This window comes from Conger conger, chromosome 1 (genome assembly GCF_963514075.1).
Source record: "Conger conger chromosome 1, fConCon1.1, whole genome shotgun sequence".
Lineage (NCBI taxonomy): Eukaryota > Metazoa > Chordata > Actinopteri > Anguilliformes > Congridae > Conger > Conger conger.
The window spans coordinates 12,412,003-12,436,260 of NC_083760.1; the positions used below are offsets into that span (position 1 = coordinate 12,412,003).

At 49.0% G+C, this 24,258-nt stretch overlaps 1 protein-coding gene across 1 annotated transcript in view; it reads right to left on the reverse strand.

The window, feature by feature from the left end:
• Nucleotides 1-24,258, reverse strand: part of aqr (aquarius intron-binding spliceosomal factor) — a 64,688-nt gene that overhangs the window by 23,875 nt on the left and 16,555 nt on the right. Inside the window, exons 19-27 of the mRNA XM_061243144.1 lie at nucleotides 22,678-22,845; nucleotides 18,472-18,641; nucleotides 16,566-16,807; nucleotides 15,482-15,637; nucleotides 14,324-14,393; nucleotides 11,311-11,421; nucleotides 9,473-9,582; nucleotides 5,234-5,369; nucleotides 3,055-3,264 (exon numbers count right to left, since the gene is read on the reverse strand). Of these exons, the coding sequence (XP_061099128.1) occupies nucleotides 3,055-3,264; nucleotides 5,234-5,369; nucleotides 9,473-9,582; nucleotides 11,311-11,421; nucleotides 14,324-14,393; nucleotides 15,482-15,637; nucleotides 16,566-16,807; nucleotides 18,472-18,641; nucleotides 22,678-22,845 (1,373 nt within the window). The remainder of the gene's footprint in view (nucleotides 1-3,054; nucleotides 3,265-5,233; nucleotides 5,370-9,472; nucleotides 9,583-11,310; nucleotides 11,422-14,323; nucleotides 14,394-15,481; nucleotides 15,638-16,565; nucleotides 16,808-18,471; nucleotides 18,642-22,677; nucleotides 22,846-24,258) is intronic.

The following is a 24,258-nucleotide window of genomic DNA, read 5'->3' on the forward strand; positions in this document are numbered from 1 at the left end:
CGTGTGTGTGTGTCTGTGTGTGTCTGTGTGTGTGCGCATGTCCGTATGTGTGCGTGTGCACGTGAGAGACTGTGTAAATGTCCCAGTGTTTGAGTGAGAGATAGGAGTAGGGAGGGAGAATGTGAGAGAAAGTGAGAGACCGAGATAGAGGGAGGGAGGGAGAGAGAGAGAGAAGGGAAGGAAAAGAGAATGAACAGAAGAGGAAGAGAACGGAACAGAGAAAGAATGGACAGAAAAGGGGAAGAGAGAAGTGAGAGTGAGGAGGAAAGAGGATGAGTTGAAAATATATCAGATATAGGAAGGGTGTGGAGTGAACAGGGGGAAAGGAGAAATGAGGGTGGAGGGAGAGAGAGAAAGAGGAGAAGAGAAGAAAAGGAGAAGCGCACAGAGAGAGGACCACCTGCTCTCACCATAAAGACCAGCAGCCACTGAGCTGTTTCTGGATAATGGAGTGGTTTCTTTATTGGCGCTGCACATCACAATAAAAACGCAGCTGAGCGGCACGTAAAAATGAACACCGCTTGGTGACGGTCTTCACTACTGGAGAACGCTATCGAATTGAAGTGAGAAAATGCACTTGTGATGTTTTCAATGACAAGTGATAGACACACCCACACACACACACACACACACACACTGTGGGGGGTGGTGCTAAGTGTGAGGAGGTCAAAGTCTGTTCAATTATCACTGTTGCTCCCACCAAACCCAACAGCTGTGCGGTGGGATCACACCAGGGTCAAATATCTATGTATCAAATATCTAAATATCTTGTTTTTGTCTATTCAAATGTGCTTCGGTGCTCTACTGATCTTGCCAGGTATAACTGAGCCTGCCAAGATGGCCAGAATTTTACATTTCTTGAGAGTATATCATAAGTTCCAATACACCAGACAAACTTAGAAAAGTATTTGAATCCAAAACAAGTAAGTATTTGACCCAGGTCTGTGAGTGAGTTAATGAGTATTGGTTTGTGTGCATGTGGGTGTGTGCGTGCATGCGTGAGTGCGTGAGTATGTGTGTGTGTGTGTGTGTGTGTTTGAGGTGTGTGCGTGCGCATGCGTATGTGTGTGTGTGTGTGTGTGTGTGTGTGTGTGTGTGTGCGTGTGCGTGCATGAGTATGTGTGGTGTGTGTTTACCTCCAGCTGGGTGAAGATCTTGCGTGTTTGTGTGAGTGTGTGCGGTGTGTGTTTACCTCCAGCTGGGTGAAGATCTTGCGTGTGTGTGTTACAGAATATTTTCCCTAGTTATTCTATGTCTATTTTATGAATCAGTATGATTATCTTATGTTATTCTACGTATCAGTATCTGTACTAATTTGCACTAACACAACACTGAAGTACACTGAAGTACACGGCACTGAATTGTATTATTTCTGTTTCTCCTTAAAGAAAACATTCTTTCCAGTGTTTTATGTCAAAGAAAACATTTGAGGTGTTAACAGGAAATCTTGAATTTCATTACGTAATAATACCGATTAAAGATTACATCTAGAGTACACGCAGTTGTCGGCATGGCGACCAAACAGGGGTCAGCTGCTGAGATATTAGGGAAAAAGTTCCCCGCCTTTAAAAAAGATATTGAACGCATATCAGAAAAATGGGAGAGCAGAACAAAGAAATTGGTAACGGTGTGGCCAAAAGGTGGTACATTTAATGTAAACATAAGTGATGAAATGGAAGGAGTAGTGAAAAATTACAAATCGGGAAACAAAGGTGAGAAGAAGAGAGGAGAAAAAGGGAAAAAGAGTTGGAAGTGTTGAAATTGTTTAGGTTGGAGGGACAGAAGGCAAGAGCTGCGTAAAGAGGCAAGGAAAGAACAGAGAGGCTGTTGAGAGAGAGAGAGAGAGCCCCTTTCAGACCCTAATGTACAAGCGAGGGAGAGGCCTCCACCTTACGCTCCAGGAAAAGGCCTGTACCCAGTAATTAAGGGCATTGGTGAAATATCAGGAACAGTAGATAGCGAAGATGCTGAAGGAAAGGCACAAACAAAAAGAGCTGATTTAAAAGAGGAACAATTGTTGTTGGAAAATTTTAAACTGACCAAAGAACAAATAGAGAAAGAATACGAGGAATTGGCTAAAACAGTGCAAGAAGTTGAAGTGCTGCAGTGGGCAAAAGCAGAGAGGGAGGGGCAGACGCTCACAGGAGCTGAAAAATACCCTGCCCCCAGAGGAAGAGAATGGGATTGCAGCGTTGCTGAGGAGAGACTGCACAGACTGGAAGTGGAGGAGAGGGAGAGAATAAGGAGAAGAGATGAACAGCTGTGGAGACCACCCCTAAGGGAGGAGCCAGGAACTTCCAGAGGGAGGGAGGGAGGGAGAAAGAGAAGATACCCAAACTAAGATGAATAAATTACTGAGTGTTGGCAAAGCGTATGAATACAGAATAGAGGGAATGAAGACTCCACTGAGTGTGAGTGTGTGTGTGTGTGTGTATGAGTATGTGTGTGTGTGAGTGTGTGTGTGAGTGTGTGTGTGTGTGTGTGTGTGTGTGAGTGTGTGTGTGTTTGTGTGTTTGTGTGTGTGTGTGTGTGTGTGTGGTGTGTGTGCGTGTGAGTATGGGTGTGTGTGGTGTGTGTGTGGTGTGTGTGTGTGTGTATGCGAGTACGTGTGTGTGTGTGGTGTGTGTGTGAGTACGTGTGTGTGTGAGTGTGTGTGTGAGTATGTGTGTGTGTGAGTATGTGTGTGTGTGAGTATGTGTGTGTGTGAGTATGTGTGTGTGTGGTGTGAGTGTGAGTACGTGTGTGTGTGAGTATGTGTGTGTGTGAGTACGTGTGTGTGTGAGTACGTGTGTGTGTGAGTACGTGTGTGTGTGTGAGTACGTGTGTGTGTGGTGTGTGTGTGAGTACGTGTGTGTGTGAGTATGTGTGTGTGTGAGTACGTGTGTGTGTGTGTGTGTGTGTGTGTGTGTGTGAGTGTGTGTGTGAGTATGTGTGTGTGTGGTGTGTGTGTGAGTATGTGTGTGTGAGTACATGTGTGTGTGAGTACGTGTGTGTGTGAGTACGTGTGTGTGTGAGTACGTGTGTGAGTGTGTGTGTGTGTGTGTGTGCGTTTACCTCCAGCTGGGTGAAGATCTTGCGGATGTGGCGGTAGCAGCCCTCGGCGATGTCCATGTCCTCCTCGTAGGACAGGCCCTTGAAGACGGGCTGGGGGGCGTTGGAGAAGTACTTATGGAAGGGGAAGCAGGCGGACACGTCCTCCGCGCTCACGGCCCGGCTGGGCTTGGGCTTCACCCTGCTGGTGTACTCCTCCCAGCGGGACACAACCTGGAGGGGAGAACCATGCGCTTATTCCTCACCTCCCGTCTCACTGCTCCTAGCCTGACCCGGAAATCGATCAAGGTCCTCCAATCAAATGGCTACATGTTCCTAGATGCTAGGAGCTGGGAAGCTCCTGAAGATTTCTTGAGCAAGAAAACATGAGCGCAACCTTTTTAAGGAAGTATGTTTTTGGAAAGCGTGACTTGTAAGTGAACAACCTCTCTCTGTATGCCACTATCTGATGTGGGTTAAAACGGACATATGAAGGAGTGCCTAATACATTTTTTTGATTCATTCGTGTTCACCTCCTTTCTTGCCGTCTTGCTGGCCTCCCTTAATGGTTGGAGCTAGGAGCACGTTAAAGACGCTAGGAAGGGAAAGAAGGAGGTGAATAATAAAGTGATGGAATGAGCCCTATGTGACCAACATCACCTGTGGGGTTTCATGCACCCCAGCTGGGCCTCCGGCCATCTTGTTCAAAACAGCCGTGATATTTATGGTGCGTGATATAAAGTTCACAAGTGTATCAGCTTCCCTTGATGGCATGACTTCCATCCAACCATTTTGTAAACTGCCTGTATTCCTGGTCAGGCTTGCAGGCAAGGGGGTTGGGGTCTTATCCCAGCATGCATTGGGTGAAAGGTAGGAATACACCTGGGACAGGTCACCAAACCCATCACAGGGCCCACACAACATTCGCTCAAACATTCATGCCCATGTAAAACCTAGAGTCTCTAATGAGCCTAATGGCATGTCTTTGGACTGAGGGAGGAAATCGGAGTACCCGGAAGAATTCCGACACAGACACAGGGAGAACTCCACACAGAAAGGAACTCACTCGGGATTTGGACCTCGTACCTTGGTACTTCCTGTAAAGTGACAGAGCTATTCACTGCAGCATTGTGCTGCTGAAAGCGACCAGCGAGACCATGTTTTAATAAAATGCTAATCACAAAAAACCCTTACAAGGAACCCTGGAGACATCACACGCACGCACACACACACGCACGCACGCACACGCACACGCACAGGCACGCGCGCACGCACGCACACACACACACGCACACACACGCACGCACACACACACGCACACACACACACGCACACACACACGCACACACACACGCACACACGCACGCACACACACGCACACACGCACGCACACACGCGCACACACACGCGCACACACACGCACACACACACGCACACACACACGCACACACACACGCACACACACACGCACACACACGCGCACACACACGCACACACACACGCACACACACACGCACACACACACGCACACACACACGCACACACACACCCGAGCTGGCAGGAGCCCACCGGGAGGTCCCCATAAACAGCCCAGATACTCCGTCAGACGGAGAATGTCTGGTATCCCAGCCGAGTGTGTGAGGTGCCAACACTCCCGTGCGGCTCTCCGTCTTCCCTTACTGACAGCTCAGATTCTCCCCCTCTCCCAAAGCCCAGGCACTGTAAACCTATCAGCCCTGCACTCTCCCAAGAAGCTCCTCCATTTTAATCCCTCTCTCTAATGCCAGGCAGAAAATCATCTGCTTCTGCACGTCCGCACGGGGGGAATCTCAAACTAATACTTAATCGTCAAAAGTGAATTTGGAAACTACACTTTTGCCTGAGAAAGGATCATTATAGAGTGTGAGATAATGCAAATTAAGCTTGAATTAACTGTTCAGAGTAAGGTGTGATGATTTTGTAGGCATTGGCACCCTATAGCCTTGTGGCTAAGTTGCTTGACTTGACTGGGTCCTGGAGGGTTGATGATTCAAGGCCAAGTATAGTACGATATAATATACGATCCACACAGCTGCTGGGTCCTTGAGCAAGGCCCTTGACCCAACAGTGCACCAGGGGGGACGGACTGGCCCCTGCTTAGTCTAATCAACAGTAAGTGTCTGTGGACAGTGTAACGTAATGCAGGTTCAGAGCAGGCTCTTACCTGGTACAGGTAGAAGTGTCCGGCGGTCTCGCAGGTGTACGACACGTCTCCCGGCACGCCCAGGCTCTCCTGCAGCCGGCCCACCTCCCGCAGCAGCTCCAGTCTGCGCGCCAGCACGTAGTTCACTCTCCCGTACCTGCACAACGGAGCACGGACAGGGGGTGAGACACCGACGCTGTGAACGCTAATTTTTGTGAGCGCTCGCACCGAGACAGCAACCCTGTGAACACTCATTTCTGCAGATGCTCAGAGAAATCGACACTGCACACTACTTTCTGCGAGCGATCGTACTGAGACACGGACCCAGTGAACGCTACTTTCTTCAAGTTCTGCACGGAGACACTTCACTGTGAACACTACTTTCTGTGATGGCTTGCTGAGACACACACCGTGAATACTACTTTCTGTGATGGCTTGCTAAGACACTTGACATTGAACACTACTTTCTGTGAGTGCATGCTGAGGCACTGAAACTGAACACTACTGTCTGAGTGCATGCTGAGGCACTGACACTGAACACTACTGTCTGAGTGCATGCTGAGGCACCGACACTGAACACTACTGTCTGAGTGCATGCTGAAGCACCGACACTGAACACTACTGTCTGTGAGTGCATGCTGAGGCACTGACACTGAACACTACTGTCTGAGTGCATGCTGAGGCACCGACACTGAACACTACAGTCTGAGTGCATGCTGAGGCACTGACACTGAACACTACTGTCTGAGTACATGCTGAGGCACTGACATTGAACACTACTGTCTGAGTGCATGCTGAGGCACCGACACTGAACACTACTTTCTGTGAGTGCATGCTGAGGCACCGACACTGAACACTACTTTCTGTGAGTGCATGCTGAGGCACTGACACTGAACACTACTTTCTGCGAGGGCATGCTGAGGCACTGACACTGAACACTACTTTCTGCGAGGGCATGCTGAGGCACTGACACTGAACACTACTTTCTGCGAGTGCATGCCAACTACTTTCTGCAAGCACTCATTCCTCTCACACTAGAGACACTGAGATGGGAGATGAGCTTTGAGTCTTTTGGGTCCAGACAGGTGGCACGGACAGGTAGTGAGAACTCGCACTGAGACACCGACACGGTCAGGATGACCATATCTGGGAGGCAGCGAGACTGGAGATCATCTCCGTTTCCTTTTGGGAGGGGGCTGCACAGAAGCGTTGAGACCGCAGTCTCAGTCCCTGGACTACAGTGAGACCACAGATCTGCTCACAAAGGCGATGGGATTGGTCACTCAAAGTCAAACTCCAACTTTGAAGTTCATTTTCACCAACATGAGTCTCAAAATTTTATAATAAATCCAAGTGTACATGAATAACTAGTATACGGGCATAAATGCAGATGCCAAGCGTAGCAAGTGTAACATCAGAGAGAACTTCAAACGAAGAATTTAACAATACATGAGAACGAGTTCACGGTGCATATGTCAATAAAGGTCTTGAATTGAATCTCGAATGTACAGATAAAATCAACAGAATAAAACTGGAACAATCATCCGTATGTCAAAATGCCATATAACAATTAGTAAGTGGGAATCAGACAGCCATGACTAGGCACTTCTACAAATGCATGCTATCCCATTAATGCTGCTACTCGCACACAGCTAGGCTAGCGGTGGACTGGACTGGACTGGACTGGACTGGACTGGACTGGACTGGACTGGACTGGACTGGACTGGACTGGACTGGACTGGACTGGACTGGACTGGACTGGACTGGACTGGACTGGACTGGAGCTTTGACCAGGGCCAGAGGCAGTCCGTGTCACCAGTTCATTCCCTGGACAGTGGACACCTCGTGCCATGAGCCAGACAGGAGACCCATGAGCTTCGATCCGACATCTGAATGTTATGACACGGATAAAACATCCCAGGAACACCGCGAGGACAATACGTGTCAGCTGATCCCTCAACACCCAAGATACACACCCCTTGTTGCGTCATATTTAATGTAAAGTTTGCGCAACATGTTAAAACATGAGCAGGTTTGCAAGCTACCTTTGACAGTAAGGGTTCCTGGCAGCTCTTACCGCCAGTGAGACGGACAGTGTGTGTCACACAATGCGTGTGTCACTCAGGACATGCGGAGTCACACAATGCCAGCAGGGAGCATTAACTTGAGGTAGTTATTTAAAGATTGTTCTAAGCCTCACGGTTTATGACTCATAAACACAACTAAGCACGTGTCAAAATTAAAAGCTGTGACCTTGCCCCGGCCAAGAAACAAGAGCGCTAACCGGCACGCCCGGAGTTACCCTGGAACACACAAACTCAAACCCGACTTCCCCCGCCCGTCCTTTCTTTCGGTTTGTGTATTTGTCTTTAGGAAACATCGGTTAAACCTTATTCAGGGGGTGTCTCGGTGGCGCAGCCTGTAGAGCACTGACCGCATGCTCATTGCGAGCCGCGACGTCGGCGGTTCGAATCCGACCGTCCGACATTTGTCGCATGTCTTCCCCCCTCTCTCGCTCCCCTTCTTCCTGACTCTCTATACTATAAACTGTCCAATAAAGCTGAAAAAGGCCTAAAAAATATCTTAAAAAAAAAAAAAAAACATCATTCAGTTTCAGAGGGGTAGAAGATAGAGATTCACACTGCGGTAAACTCCCCTCTCTGAGATTGGAAAGGGCTTTCATTTTTCACTCCGCGTTGCAGTAATTAAATCGCAGCCATTCCCCATTCGGGCTGAAGTTTCGACGGATCCGAATATCGTTAGCATCTCGGGCTCCCGGCTGCGCTAACCCCGCTCCATCTGCATAATGCGATCGCGTTCCCCCCCCGAAACGCACGTCCCGTCACAGCCATTCATCACCGCTAATCTGCGCCCCTTCAAACGGCCGGCTCTCCCGTTAGGCGGGAACGCGTGGCGGAATGAGTCGCGCCCCATGCGATAGATGAAGTGGGAGAACGGATTCCCGCACCCGCGATGAAACGCTTTTCGGCGTCGCGCCTGAATCGGTCGCTAACGATGTTGCTCAAATATGAATAATCGGCCCGGCTGCTGCTGAACAACTTACGCCGGAATGAGTGACGGGGAGTTTCAACGTATTAGCGGCCATTAAACCACTGAAAAGAACCACAAACAATTTCACCATTTTGCAGAAAACGAAATCTGAGAACACAACGCTTTGTAGCAACAGTTGCTGCATCACTAGTAAGCACAATGAAATGTGTTTACTGAATTTCGCATTCACAGTAAACTTTGAAGTACTTTAATACTTTTAGTTTATCCTGGCAGGGAGGGAGGGTTCAATCTCACTTCCTGGAAGTGTTCAGTCTAAAGTGTACACAGGCAGCCACACAGCTAATTGCCATTTAAGAGTCGCAGGAAATTCCCATTCCCACCGCGAAACAAGAAACAACACCTGGAGGAAATGTGACAAACCACATTACCTTTGAACCCCAAACTTTTAAAACTGAAGCAATTCCCCGTCACGGCGCGTCTGTGCAGATGGAGCTCCTAATAGGCTCCTAATACCCAGCCCCCCCGTTCGTGTGAACGCAGACCCTGAGAGCGCTGGATCGAATGGCAGGACAGGCCGCTGCCACAGGCGGTCTAAGGAATACAGGCTTTAATGAAGATAAACACTTCCAGGGAGCGGGCCAAAAACAGGGGTATCGAGTAGCCCTGTCACACCGTTTGCTTTGACTAATTATACGCGCGTGCGTGGAGTGCGTGGAGTGCGTGGTGTGTGTGTGTGGTGTGTGTGGTGTGGGTGCATGTGTGTGTGTGCATGGGTGGGGTGTGCATGTGTGTGTGTGCATGGGTGGGGTGTGTATGGTGCGTGTGTGTGGGTGGGGTGCTAGCGCGTGTTGTGTGTGTATGGTGTGTGTGTGTGTGTGCGTGCGTGTGCGTGCGTGCGTGCGTGTGCATGGGTGGGGTGTGTATGGTGCGTGTGTGTGGGTGGGGTGCTAGCGCATGTTGTGTGTGTATGGTGTGTGTGTGTGTGTGTGTGTGTGTGTGTGTGCGTGCGTGTGCGTGCGCATGTGTGTGTGTGTGCATGGGTGGGGTGTGTATGGTGTGTGTGTGTGGGTGGGGCGCTAGCACGTGTTGGGTGTGTGTGTGGTGTGTGTGTATGTGTGTGTGTGTGTGTGTGTGTGTGTGTGCGCGCGTGTGTGTGTGCGTGCGCGTGTGTGTGTGTGTGTGTGGGGGTAGGGTGTGTGAGCCAGTCTCTCTGTGTGAGAGTTTTTGGGGAACACCTGTCCCTCTCACCTGCTGAAGTCCTTCTCCGTCTCCAGCTCCTCCTCCCCGTGTCCCAGACGCAGGAGGTGCCGCTCGTCGATGTCCAGCGCCATGATCTTCTCAAACAGCTGGTTCAGGGCCTGGGGGGGAGGGACAGGGACAAAGGGGGGGTTCATGGTTTACAGCCCTGCTGATACCACTCCACACAGCCCCTTTCAACACCACCCGGGGTGGCTTTACACGCAGGAGGGGTCCTGTCGGGCAGTGCTGTCGAAGGCCTTTCCCAAATTAGGCCATCAGAGGATTTCCATAAAAACGGAGCGGGGGTGGGAGCGATAGCATGCACTTACTCATCAGTGCTTCAAATAAGCACCTCGCACCTAAGAGCTTTTATGGCAAAGGTGCGCTAAAGATATAAAGTTTCCCCAAATACTCCAAAGGTTTTCTGAATTTCAAAGAGACATATTTCATTGGCATTTATTTCATTGCTACATTAACGAGAGTTCAATTTTACATCCCAAAAAGTGCTCTCCTCTGAAATTCACCATGTGTCACAATATACAGTTTCCTTTAGCCCTTAAAAACAGGAAGGGAAAGGAAGCTATTTCTGTCAAAAAGCCTCAGAGCATATTTATCATTCCTCGCCTGTCCTTGGACGGGGGAGGGACGGATAGATTCTGACCGTATACAGGACAGGCTTCTCAAAATGGAGGATTCTGCTGAGCAGCCTGAACAAATAAAGCAGTGCTGGCTGATGGCATCCCCTTCCCGCTCCTGAATCATTAATGAGAGGCAGACCGAGGCCTAATGAAACGGCAGAGAGGAATAACGGCTGCCTGCACACCCCAGCTCGTCAGCGAGGTGACTTAAAGGCACACGCGCTACTTTCAGGTGATTCAATTGTGTGTGTGTGTGTGTGTGTGGTGTAAAGAGATACATTTTGCCAAATAAATTACTCATTTGCATTTGTTAACGCAACAAGGTAAATTTCTGGAAATGCAATTTGAGGCGTTGTTCTTCGTCCCATGCTGTGCCTTTTTGGAATTCAAATCGCGTACGCAGTTTGTGTGTAGCCCCCCCTAAATAAATTTCACTGCAGAAATCTCATTTATATGCAAACATTAATTTTAGGATATTACTTTTTAATGAACTACTTGGGCCGTAAATTTAATTAGAGATCTTGGAGAAGTTTATTATTACATAATTGTCAGTTCTCATGAGGCGTGCCTTCAATGGTCGGTGTGACTTGGGCTTCAAATCCGACACTTGGCCTGAAAATGACCTCAAAATGGTGATGTGGAGGCACTTAATACCAGACTAAAAAATTGGAAACCATAAGATAGAGAAGGGCAAACAACATGACTGACCAGGGATTTCACTCTGAGTTAAGCCATCTAGAGGCATAACATTTAATGCACAAGCAGTACTCAGTATTGGCTAAGTGCAATATGCAGAATCTTTCCAAACACAATCGGGTCATCGTCAGGCAGAGATGTTTGCCAGAATATGAGGAGCCAGACGTCCAAAACGTGTTCCGTGGACCGCGCCGAAACGACGTAGCAATTTACGCAACAACGTAGTATTTGTTTGTCTGTGTTGATCCATTTTTAAGCCCCACTCGCACATTTAATCTAAATTAATCCCACGATCCTCACTGATAGTTTTTATTTGTGCTTTTCAGAGACCAGATATGATTGGGCCAATATTTTCAGCCCCTTCAAAAGAAATGCCTTTGACCATGCAAATGGAAACGCTCGCTGCATTCCTGAACGGGCCGCGGACAGGTATAACCTGTCACGGGCAGAGCAGCGGCCAGCTGGCCTGAAGCGGAGGTCAGACGGCGCTCCTGATTGGACGGGGCTGCGTACCTGGTTGGAATGCGTGACGATGAGCGTCCTCTGCTCGGGGAAGTTGTGGTAGAGGTTGGAGATGATCTGCACGGCCACGTCCGTCTTCCCTGTGCCTGGAGGACCCACAACCTGGAGGAGGAGGAGGAAGAGGAGGGGGAGGGGGAGGAGGAGGAAGAGGAAGAGGGTAGGAGGGGGAAGAGGAGGAGGAAAAAGAAGAGGACGAGGAGGAGGAGGAAGAAGAGGAAGAGGAGGGGGAAGAGGAGGAGGAGGAGGAAGAGGAGGAGGAAGAGGAAGAGGAGGAAGAAGAAGAGGAAGAGGAGGAGGAAGAGGAAGAGGAGGGGGAGGGGGAGGAGGAGGAGGAAGAGGAAGAAGAGGAAAAGCACGGGGTTAGGCAACAACATTGCACAGCTGTAGAACATACTGCTTCTGACAACACAGCCCTAGGCCTGGCAGACTGTGTGTCCACTCAGCTGGGATTTATTTCCTCCATACAACTGTGAGAGCGGAAGGAGAGCTGCGAGGACATCCAGATCCAGACATAATGAACACCAGGACAGGGAGGATGGATAACAACACTGGAGACCGAATGGGCCAGTGAAATATCTTTCTGCTCCTTACTTGGACTAGTTCAGGGGTGGCCAGTCCTGGTGAGCCGCAGAGCCTGCTGGCTTTTGCTGTTACTCAGCGCTTGATGAACTAAAGCAGTTGATTACACAGCTGACTCCCCACACCAGGTTCTTGGGTCTAAAGTTGTTGTTGTGTTTAAAGTGAAAAGAAAAAAAACAGCAAACCCTGAGGCTCCCCAGGAGTTGGCCACCCCTGGATGAGTCGTTTACTACCGTTTCCTACCCAAGCCAACCCAAAATGTTCTCACAATGTTATTGGAATGTTCTGTGAACGTTATAACAACGCCACGACATGGCTGCAACACTGTGAGGATGCTTTGTGGTAAAGTTGTAAAGTACATAAAAAAAGATTTAAAAAAAAAAAGGTAAAAAATAGTTTCTATTCTGCAGCCTTCATCCAGATGGCCATCGGAGGAGCAGCAGCAGTATTTATGGGAGAGGTGGTGGGTAATAAAAGTGAAATAACGCTGCAGGGCCAGTGTGTTTCAGGTGAAGCCGTGCCAGCGGACCGCTGCTACAGCAGCACTAAATCCCAGGGGCCGAGGGCCCGTGTGCGGGGCCACCGAGGGGCAGGACGCACGGAGGATGAACGATGCCTCCCCTAGCCCTTCTTCCTCATTTGTACAGCACTGGAGGGAGAGCGTCTCCGTGAATCACACCGCCCCGCGTCGCCCCAAATTCCACCCCCGACCCCACACCCACCCCAGCTCTTTAATTACCGTGAGCAGACACCCACAGGGGCCGAGGAATCTACCGAGTCTTCTCTGGGCCTCGAACGATCACAAGCACGAGGAAAATGAATTCCATGGCTGCTGATAGACTTGCCATATTTACTCTGAAGCAGCTGCTTAACCCTTTAAGGTGTGAATGGTAAATGGTTGTAGAGCGCTTTGGACTTTATCCAAAGCGCTCTACAATTGATGATTCTCATTCACCCATTCATACACACACACACACAAATGCTAACTAGCCAACACACCAACTAGCTCGTCAGGTGCACTTAGGGGTTAGGTATCTTGCTCAGGGACAGACACAAACCCAGGGTGGAATCGGACTGGCAACCCCTCCGACTGCCAGATGACGACACTTACCGCCTGACTTAACTGTCTGAACTAAACATTTTAGTTTTGATGTAACGATTACTTGATCAAGATGACGAATGTTCACGGCGAAGCTATGCTTGCAGCGAACAGTTACTGTCGAATAATTTTTTATTTAAATATTCCATTTAATTTGCCACCAAAGCCTTTTTAATACAAATGGATGAGACTTGGATGGATGGGTCTGACAATGCCAGCTAGCTGATTAGCTGCTTACCTGTGATTTATTTTGAAAGGCAAGAACAAATATTACATTGATTAAAGTGTATTGTAACAGCCAAAAAACTGTCAACTTTTGTTGTCTCTGCCTTTCCCTCGTCAGCAGGCATTTTTATTTGCCGCACAACACAATACCATAAGCTACCGTTAGCGAACATTTGTGGCAAACAAACAAAAGTTTGAATATTTTGCCGAATGTTAGCTCGCAATAGCTAACATTGGCAGTCTTGACACACATCTAGTGTGTTCTAAAAGACTGACTTAGAATTTTGAGCAAAATATTCCAAGAAAGTTGCTCTTCAAACGTTTAATAGCAGACAGTACTTTTTGGCCAGCTACCAATCTCCAATAAATGTGTTTCCCTGTGAAATCTGTCCCAGCTTCACTGAGGGACACAGGTGACCGGTTACTGTCCTCTCCCTGTAATGGATAACGGCACACTCTGTTTTACTGCTGCAGCTGGTCTCTGTTTTATCCCACTTTACTCACTCCTCCTGTATGCACAAGGTCACCACTGCCCAGAGCCCAGACATTTATCACTCAAGTCGCCAGCAAATTGGCATGAGAATATATAGCACAGAATTCTAGGCATTCAAAGACCTGCAGACATTTTTTGCACATACATTTTACCACAAATAACTCATTTCTTCTGAAAGGGACAAGAATTAAAGATTTATTGAATTTGCGAGACCCAGAAATGAAAAACAGTGGTGAACTAAGCACATTTAAAGATAAAACCCCCTGCCACACACCACTGGCTGTGCCAATTAGAACCTATTTTCAAACAATGAGCTTGAATTATTGTACAGCTATACTATGTTTTGGTGCAGTGTCAGGTCGTCAACTTTATATTTTGAAACCCGGATTTAAGGTCTATAAAGACAGGAAGAGGGTCAGTCAACATGTTAGTGAGTCCTTTTTCCAATGATAGGAAGGGGTTTATAATGGTCTTGTAACAATGTTTTAACTCAAAAAACATACCTATTGTACCTTTAAACTGATGTCAGATAATATGGCATAGACATAACGTTTGGTCTGCTTAGCTTAAAAAACAACAAACAATCAAAATAAAAAAGTAATCCATACCATTGTAAGCCCAGGCTGCATTCCTGCACGGATAGCTTCAATCTGTGTCGGGGTGAACTGGATCGTATTGCTGTTAAGATAAAAGGAGAATTAACACGAAGTGACTGAAGAAAATATGTAACACACAGGGGGACAAAAACAATTGTCTTAGCAAAAAAGACAATTTGTAAAACAGTTAAGCTGACATGCACTTTTCAAAATTCAGTGAAGAAAGTTCCACCCGCTGGGACCAAAAGAGGTTGCTGTGTGTAGCTTCATTTAAATATCAAAGAGAGCCAGACTTATGCAAGCGTGAAATAACAGGTGTAACAAATATATGATGACAAAAGACCACTTCAAAATAAATTATCTCTCATATAAGGGAGAAGTTAAAAATTCTGCAACAGCAACGTCTGACAGTGCCATGTACCCTACTTTATGTGTTGTACTCAGGGTATTCTAGCTGCCAACCGTGGTATGCTAGTGCATAAGTTGATGTATTCGTCAAGGGTACCAATTGTATCTGTATGGTCACTAGGACGCGGAACCGTACTGTCCTCTAGGGTCCTCATCACACTTGTCCCTGCACTTTGTTGTACGTTGCTCTGGATAAGAGCGTCTGCTAAATGCCTGCAATGTAATGTAATGTAATGTAATGTAATGTAATGCCTATGTGGCCAGACACGAAGGGGGACCTTCTTAACCAAGCGAATCCTCTAGAACATACCGAGAAAATGATTTTAAAAAATCATACGGCTTTTTGTCGGGAACAGAGAACATGGGACAATACATAGCGGAAGAAAGGTTAACAGAACTTCGGAAGGCTGTACAAGCTCTGCCACTCTGGATGTCGTGTAAACACGTTCGGCGCGGTGTTCGGCTAAGTGCACACAGCGCCGCGAGGGGCTTGCTAAGACGGCCTCGCAGGTAAAGTCCCAATGCGTCCGCCGGGGCTTTTCAAGGCCAAACGGGGCAGTTTTATCTTAACCCAGGGCAGGTGGCTCATCGCGGGCCTGAGGACACGGTGGAGGGATATGAGACCTGACTGGTGGGAACGAGGGCAAAGCCCCGACCGCAGCTGTGTGGAGGAGCGGGGGGGAGGGGGGTCCGATTCTGCCTCAGCGAGTCAGACGCCCCGGGGGGCCCCCTGACCCCGCCTGGTGACCTCTGACCTCTCACCGCTTGGGCTGGTTGTAGGGGTACGGGCCCCTGTTGGGGATCACGTGGGGCTCCACCACCAGGGTGCGGTCTTCGTCCTCCTTCGCGCCCTCCTCTTCCTCGGCCTCGTCCGCCTTGCGTTTCTTCCCCTTCGCGCTTCGCTCGGGGAATTTGATCCTGGAGGAGAGACGAAGGAGGCTACATTCAGCAGAAACACAGACACGCGGTCGTATTGCACCCAGCGTGCGTCTCGACGAAATGGCCCCATGCACAGAGACCTTGTTCTTCATTCGCGGGAGCGCACGGAATTGTAAACTGTGACCATTTTAGTTAATTACTCATTAAACAATGCCTCTTCTAATTAAGAAAAGCAGGGTCCATGACATATTATGAACTGCTTTGCCTGGCAGAATATGCAGAGTGAACCTCTTGCATCTTTATTTGCTGCGGGTGATCATTACTGGAGCATAGCAGTTAACCAGAGGTAACTGCGCCGGCCTGAATAAATGCGTATACTGTAGATATTCGATTCCTTCCTAATTGGGTCTATGAAGTACATTGGACTGGAAAATGGGGTTGGATAATTGAAGCCTTGAGAAATGGCGTTACTGTTCATGGAGCCAACAGGTACAGCACAATATTCAGATCCTAATCGAAAACAAGCTGTTGAGTAATTACTGTTATGCCCCATCAGATTTTATGTACAGGACAGCGAATTATGTTCAGACAGGCAAGCATCGTAAAGTCACATTATTACATAAACTTCGTTTTGTCGAACTCTAGCTGGTGCAAAGATATATTGTGCATACAATTTGTTTATGTTTTAATTGGAAATACTGTAATTGTGCAATGTTTAATACTACTTTGCCAGTGATGACTGAAACAGCACTTGTTAGAAAGTCACCACCCTTTACTCCCCATCAACATCCATCCATCCATTACCCCACTGGCTAGTCACTGACTGAACTAAAGTAAAGATCCCAACCAGGGAATTAAACCGACCATGTCCGAATACAAGCCCAGGTGCTTAATTACTACGCCAGACAGTGGCTTTAACATCCACGGGAGGTCCGCCCCGCATTCCCACATGACCTTTGACCCTTACCTGAAGGGGGGGACCTGGAGAGCGGGGTTCTCTTCGGTGACCTTCACACTGTAGCCGGGGAAACAGGCCTTGAGGTGGTCAATGGACAGGAAGGTGTCGTTGAAGTCCAGCGAGCTGATCGGGTTGGGCATCTTGGAGTAGTGGGCGCTGCCCGGGTTGCCGTAGCCGAGGATGATGTCGTGCAGCCAGTCCGGAACGACGCACTCCGTGTTCATCAGGTTCCTGATGGTCTCCAGGACAGCCTGTCGAGGGCAGAGCGAAGGAGCACCGATCACTAGTCGCTGTGATCAGACCGCTAACACAATGGAGCCTCATGGCACCTTTTCCACCAGTCAAAACGTGGATCTCACAACCAGATTCTCACCAATATCCAGTCCTATGTACTACATTATCAGGGGTAGCATTGCTGGTGCGGAAATAAACTAGAATAAAGTGACCTTTTTTTCCCCTCTAGTAAGTTATGTCTTCAATGGGCTTTTCTTAATTCATTATTTTGTGCATACTTAGTGCAGATTGATAGTGCTTTCTAAAACTAAGGTTTTACACATCCATAAAACTAGGGCTACATTATTTTGGAGCCTCATTAAACCAGGCTTAATTGTAAAATGTAAAGCGTGTTGCAAGAATTCACAGCTTCAGAATGCTCCAGGCTATGCGGACTCTCCAGGACTGGTCTGGGATGATTTGTGCCCCATTTCATGTCATACAGCCTGCCGGCTGAACGTAATTACACATCTCCTTCTGATCAAACATACCCACTGATTAACATTTACATCTCATTAACAGGGAACAAACACAAAAACACAGCCTCCACATTTCATACAGGAAACCTTGAGCCATTCGTCATTAGGAATTTTGCTGTGCCGAAAACAAAAAAGCAAAACAAGATTTAAATCGGAAATTTTCAAAGAAACAGGAGCGGAGGAGGGGTTAAAAGGAGCAGGTCTCCTAAACAGCAGGGAGAAGGGCTGGAAGAGAGGAGGTGGAGGAGGAGGAGGAGGAGAAGGAGCAGCAAACACAGCCCCAGTGCTGGGGAGAAACGGAGGGAGATCTCCAGCGAGAGGACTTCCTGTCTGATTGGATAAGGCCTTCCTGTCCGATTGGATGAGGATCAATGGCGTTTTTTTTTTTTCCTGGTTTATATTTAGGCCACACATGGGCCGGGCGGGGGGGACCTGCAGACACCGCAGCGCGTCCGCCCTACAGAGCGGAGCGGGGGGGCTGGGGTCCGACCGGGATCGCCGTGGAAACCGGCGCACGTGACGACCCGCTTCCGGGCTCGCGGCCCAAACCCAAGCGCTCGGAGGAGCCGAGACCCTGAACAACCTCTGCGGAGTAAACAAACGCTCCCGTAACCTGGAGACCGTACGAGGGCGATTCAGAGAACTCCAGCCGCACACGGTGCGGCGCTCCGCGCACAAGTTCCCGTGCTAGATTCATCTGGAGTTCGCGAGATATTTTTCGGTGACCGGCGAAATATTCGGATGGACTCGAACCAATTCGGCAACCGAAATGAATCGATCGGGACCGATCTGTCACCGTCTGTCGAAGCTGGCCCTGCCGCCACATACAGGGATTCCCGGAGGACCCGATTCTCTTGGATGAAAAGACGCAGCACTTTCAGGAGGCCGGGAAGGCCAGACGCCGCGCTCGGAGCTCGGCGGCTTAATCCCGTCACACCGGGAGGCCTTCGCACGCTTCCAGCGGCCCCGACACAAGGTCACCGTCCTGGGCGCCAGGCCGATGGGGGGGGGGATGGCCTGGAGCTCCAGCGCTCCCCGGCCGGGCTCCAGGCACCTGGCCGCTGTCAGCGGGGTGATCGATCGCCGGGGCTCAGGGAGAATAACTCAAGGCCTCCCCCGCGTTCACCGGAGGGCCCGGATTTAAGGGAGATTTTGCCACCGACCTTGAAGTTGTTCTCCTTGGGCTTCCGCCTCATGATGATGTTGAAGGTCTCGTAGGGGTCCTCCGTGCCGTGCTGGATGCTGTTGGTCATGTCCTGCTGGTACTGGTTGGGGTCCAGCCACACACGGAAGGTTCTGGAGTCACCCTTCAGTTTGGGTTTGGGATCGGGACCTCAAAAAAAAAAAAAAGAAGACCAGTCAGACTCAATCAAACCTCAACGGGAGGAAAAAAAAAAGAAAAAAAGAAAAAGACCAGTCAAAATTTTTATCAAAATAAAAACATAAGAAACATAACATACATTGATGAAAAATAAAAATATACAGCATATACGCATTTCCCATTTGTATTAATCAATCGTGGAATTGAAATAGTTGCCATCTATAAGAGCAATATAGGAATGAGTATCCACAGAGCTGTTCATTCATCTGCTAAATCTTTCCATTTCTTTAGATATTTGAAAAGACAACTAATTATTTCAAATATTTTGCAGCCACACAGGTCATTTGCACAACATTATAAATAGAACAACTGATTGTGAGGTCACAGATTAGACAATTGAGGAGACCAAAGAAATCAGCAGGACTGCAGCCCATCAAGACTAGAGTCCTTAAGCCTGATTAGGTCCTCATTGTAATACTCTTTGAGCAGACCCTTCTCAAGGTAAAAATTTGCATCGGGCTTCAAAATAAACGGCACTCCACGGCTCGCAGTGGAGAGAAAATCCCAACGGTGACGGGTGGTGAAAACATTGAGAACCAGACCAAACCCGAGGGGCTGAGAGAGGACCGCTGGGAGATCAGGTCTGGACTGAGGTCCCAAGGTTGGCACGTTCAGACACCGGTGGGCGTAGCAAAGTGACAGGGAACTGGCCTTGACATCGGAGACATATTCAGCCATGCCAAGAACGCAAACAAGTTTGGAAGACAATATAAATCAGCAAAGTGTCGACCCCCAACCCCAAACATTCTCGGTGGGCTTCTCCTGGCCCAGGGAGTAAGACTCCCACCTCAGCACGAACATCAGCCTCTATTAATACCTCAGGGACGGGCGAAGGCCGGCGACATGGGTGCCACTCAGCGGCCTGTCAGCGGGCCCCTGAGGACAGACCTCCCTGCGCTCCACAGCCTGCGGAGCCCTGGCGGAATGTCTCGCAGCGAAACGGGAGAACGCCTCTCTGTGACCTCGCCGCAAACCCATCTCCCCAGATGACAGAGCAGTGACAGGGTTGAGCCTGGGGACAAGGTTGGGCCGGGACGGGGCCGGGCCAGGGAGGGGGCGGGGACAGGGTTGGGCCACAGGGTGCGCGGACACGGTTGGGCCGGGGGGCCAGGGACAGGGTTGGGCCGGGGGGGCGGAGACAGGGTTGGGCCGGGGGGGCGGGGACAGGGTTGGGCCGGGGGGGTGGGGATAGGGTTGGGCGGGGGGGGGTGGGGACAGGGTTGGGCCAGGGGGGTGGGGACAGGGTTGGGCCGGGGGGTGGGGACAGGGTTGGGCTGGTGCGTGGTTAGACCGGGGACAGGGTCCGAGTGGCCGGGCCAGTTGTTTTTGTTAGGGTGCCTCCTGGAGCACCGTTAAACTGCCAAAATCATTTACAGCAGTGGAACTCCCAAACTGTGGTTCGGAACCCCATGTGGGGTCATCTGAAGTGTTTTCTTTGGGGGGAAAAATAAAAATAAAAAGTCAAACTACAACAAAGCAGTAAGACATGAGAGGCCATGCGATATGGTGTTTTTAGGCATGAGGCGTGTTGAATGGGTGGGGTGTCGGGATCACGTAAATGTCTGGACATTTATCTGAGGTCACGTCGTTCGGGAACGCCTGATTTACAGCAACACTGGGGTTACCATGAGCCTGTTCGACCAACACCCAAATGAGTTCAAATCTGATGCATCATCTAATCAGAAACTGACTCACATCATTACTCACATCTAATCACTCACATCAGGTGCATAGGCCTCCATCTTAGTAGCCTGCACTACCAAGCGTCTGAAAGAGGTTTTGATGCTTTCGTTGCGTTTCAGAAAGCCTGTGTAGAGCTGGAGCAGCACCAGCAGACAGCGGTTTAATGGCGTTAGATCAGAGGGGAACGTAATGGCGTGAGATCAGAGGGGACCGACGTGATCTCTGAGCGGCTGCATAAGGAGGGATGAACGTGCACTGGAGGTGACTTTGAAAGCACTTTGACTACTAGTGCCCTGAACCTGCTGGAAACTGCCATGTGACCGACTCCAGGCGCTGCCCCCTGCCCCAACAATCTGGCCAGCCAAGGAGAGAACATTATGGTATTTTTAAACATTTATTTTACGCCACCTTCATTTTATCAGACAGGCCGACTGAGAGCCCAACTCCCTATAGCAGCGATAATGCGGGCCATCGATGGAAGTGAAGAATGAAGAGACAATGAGACAGTGTCAAAAACAACAAGCTCCCTTGTATTTTAACCCTTTAAGGTGTGAGATCACAAATATAGCATTAGAATGTTCTAAACTGGAAATTCTAATACTGATGTAAAAGTGTTCTAGAAGACTGAGGAACACACAAAAAAAGGTTCAAAATTCTAAGGCAGTGTTCTAGAATTCCATTGCGTTCAATTACCATTTGTGATTGTTACATCAGCATTAGAATGCAGGAGGTAAGAACATTCTAGTACAAGTGATCTGACACCACCAACGGTTAAAGCAGTGAGATGTTGAGAATGTCCACCTGACTCCTGCTGAGAGCCTCCAGCCCTCTCAGCCAAGGGGCCCCTCCCTGTGAACTCAACATGCTCGTCACCAACACCGCAGGTCCCTGATGTGCTGACAGGCCAATACTGGGACAGGGATAGGCCCAGTCAGAGGATCTGAAGCACACTGCAGGACCGCAGCGGACTCTTAAGAACAACATCCCAGCACAAAGCGCTGTGCACACACGTCAACACAGCACAGAGTGGGGAATAAGCTACGGTAAGGCGTCAAAATATATATATTGCTAAATATATATATGTATAAATATATTCAGCAATGTAAATATTACTAAAATGGTAACATTCCTTTGTTGAGATTCACAATCTATGATTATGATTATTGCATGTGTAGGCAAGTCCCAATGGAAGAGATTATCATATTCAGATCAAGGGTGGGACTGTTAACGATTTTCTCAGAATGATTACAAGCAGAGTTGCGCTCTTCCTCTGTGTTTAAAGCACACTTTACAGCAGCAGACCCAATTAAGGAGTCTCAGAGCCCTTTCTCTGGTGGAGAGCGGCTCGTGCAGCTTGGCTCTGAGGAGATAAAAGCTGCTTTGTTTCTGGGAGCGAATGAGGACCAGAGGGAGGTACGAGAGTCTGCCGTACACACTTTAACACCTTACTCTGACAATTAAAAAGTCAAATAAAATAAATACAATTTTATGATTAAATGTTTATTTATTATTATTATTATTATTGGCATTTGGCAGATGCTCTTATCCAGAGCGACGCACAGTTGATTAGACTAAGCAGGAGACTGCAGAATGCGGATCTTATTGTGGCTACACCGGGATTAGAACCACCGACCTTGCGTGTCCCAGTCATTTACCTTAACCGCTACGCTACAGGCCGCCCCGTATTTAACATTAAAGAATCTGTTACCGAGCACGCCAGCAGACTGGTGCACCCCTCATTCCAATAAGCCCAGCCTTACTATAAAGGCCAGTTATGCTTTAGCAATGCATGATTGTTGCCACCAGCGATTATCACATTTCATGGTTCATTCTAGAACGACAGATGATTTCATGTCGTCGCTATCCTCGTTGTGCCCGTTGCCGAGATATAAATTGTACTGAACTTTGACCCCATCCCAGTCTCAATTGTCATCACAAGCTTATGATACGTTGCCATCTGTAATCAGTCTCCTCAACTAGCTTCCATGTCTTCAGCTTGCCATGACACCGCATCGGCGATGCGCTCCTTTTTATCCTTTTTATTAGCAACAGAGTCGAGCGATAATGGAATGTTGGCGATAATGTAGCGATATCCATCAGCGGGGAGGGGGCCAGGGGACAGGAGACAGGAGACAGGGGACAGGGGACAGGAGACAGGGGACAGGGGGACAGGGGGACAGGGGGACAGGGGGCGGGGGACAGGGGGACAGGAGACAGGGGCCAGGGGCCAGGGGCCAGGGGCCAGGGGCCAGGGGCCAGGGGACAGGGGACAGGGGGACAGGGGGACAGGGGTCATCTCCCTCACCTTCCTCGATGACGCGGCCCTTCTCGTCCAGCATGCCCTGCACCTCGCAGCCCCGCACGTACACCAGGCCCGTCTGGCCCACGAAGGGCTGGCGGCGGTCGAAGCGCGTGCCGTAGGGCAGGGTGGGCCGCACCGTGACCAGAAAGCAGACGTCGTGTTTCCGCAGCCCTGGGGGGCGGGGGAGAGAGAGAGCGGGAGGTAAAACAGCGCCCAGTCAGCGCCGCTGATCTTTAAAACATGAGGCTGTGATTATACAGGGAGGAGGGGATTACAGCCCCCTCCAGGACTGAAAGACAAAGAGGGGAGAGAGCGCGGAGCCACCATAGGAGGGGATGATTATGCGGGTAAGAACAAGCGGTTCTCTGCGGCGGGTGACTGGGACACTGTGGGGTTACTGTACATCAGCAACACCGCCACGCCAGACACAGACGCTAACGAATGCAGGACAGTATGAGTTTCAGTTACAAAACTGTCCTTCAGCACAGAGCGGTCTGTTCACAATTCATAGGGCATATCTGACCTTTTTATGCTTTTAATTTATTGGAATTTTTTTTTGCTTAGCATGAATTTACATTTCAAGGGCTAAAATGTAGCCGAACAATTTTTTAAGCCAGATTTGTGCTCAAGTCTTTCACAAAACAGAAACATTTGCACTTATTAGAATGCAAAGTCCTCGTACTTTTTGAATTAACTGGCTCTTTTCATGAGCATATTTTATATCTTGAACCGGCGGTGTAATGAGAGCGGGAGTTAAGCACCTTAAACTCACCACCGTTTGTGGGAGAAATGCAACTTGCTAAGCTAAGTAGTACAGAAGCTAAGCAGCTCATTTCAATAAACAGAACTGCACCCAGAACTGGAAGCTCTCAGGGGAATTAGCATTACGAGACACGCAGACGTCAACTTCATGAAAGTTCGTAAGGAAATGCCGAAAGAGTTAATATCCCTTATATGCAAATTGCCATGGTACATTTAAAATCCATTATCCAATTTAGCCATCCATTAAGCAGCAATTTATATGTTCTACTAATCAAGTCTGCGGCGTAGCGTTCCTCCAGCCCAGCTGTCAGCGATGCTAACGAGACGTACATTGAAAATGGCACAATCGAGACCAGCGTTTTTCCAAGATCCCTCTAGGGCCGTAAATATGCAGGAACAGGGCTGGGCGGCCAGAGAACTGCGCTCAGTCTGGCAAAGCCTCCCACATACAGACCGGATGAAGGCAGCGTTTCCATAAGGCGTGGAAAGATAAAAAGGTTCCTTTCAGTGTTTTTCCTTCCTTACGCCTTACAACTCAGCTTATGCAAGCTCGGCAGTGCAGTTTATGAACTCCGAGCACGTCATGGACCATCCATGAACAACATCCATCCATCCATCCATCCATTATCTGAACCCGCTTATCCTGAACAGGGTCGCAGGGGGGCTGGAGCCTATCCCAGCATACATTGGGCGAAAGGCAGGAATACACCCTGGACAGGTCGCCAGTCCATCGCAGGGCACACACACCATTCACTCACACACACACATACCTACGGGCAATTTAGACTCTCCAATCAGCCTAACATGCATGTCTTTGGACTG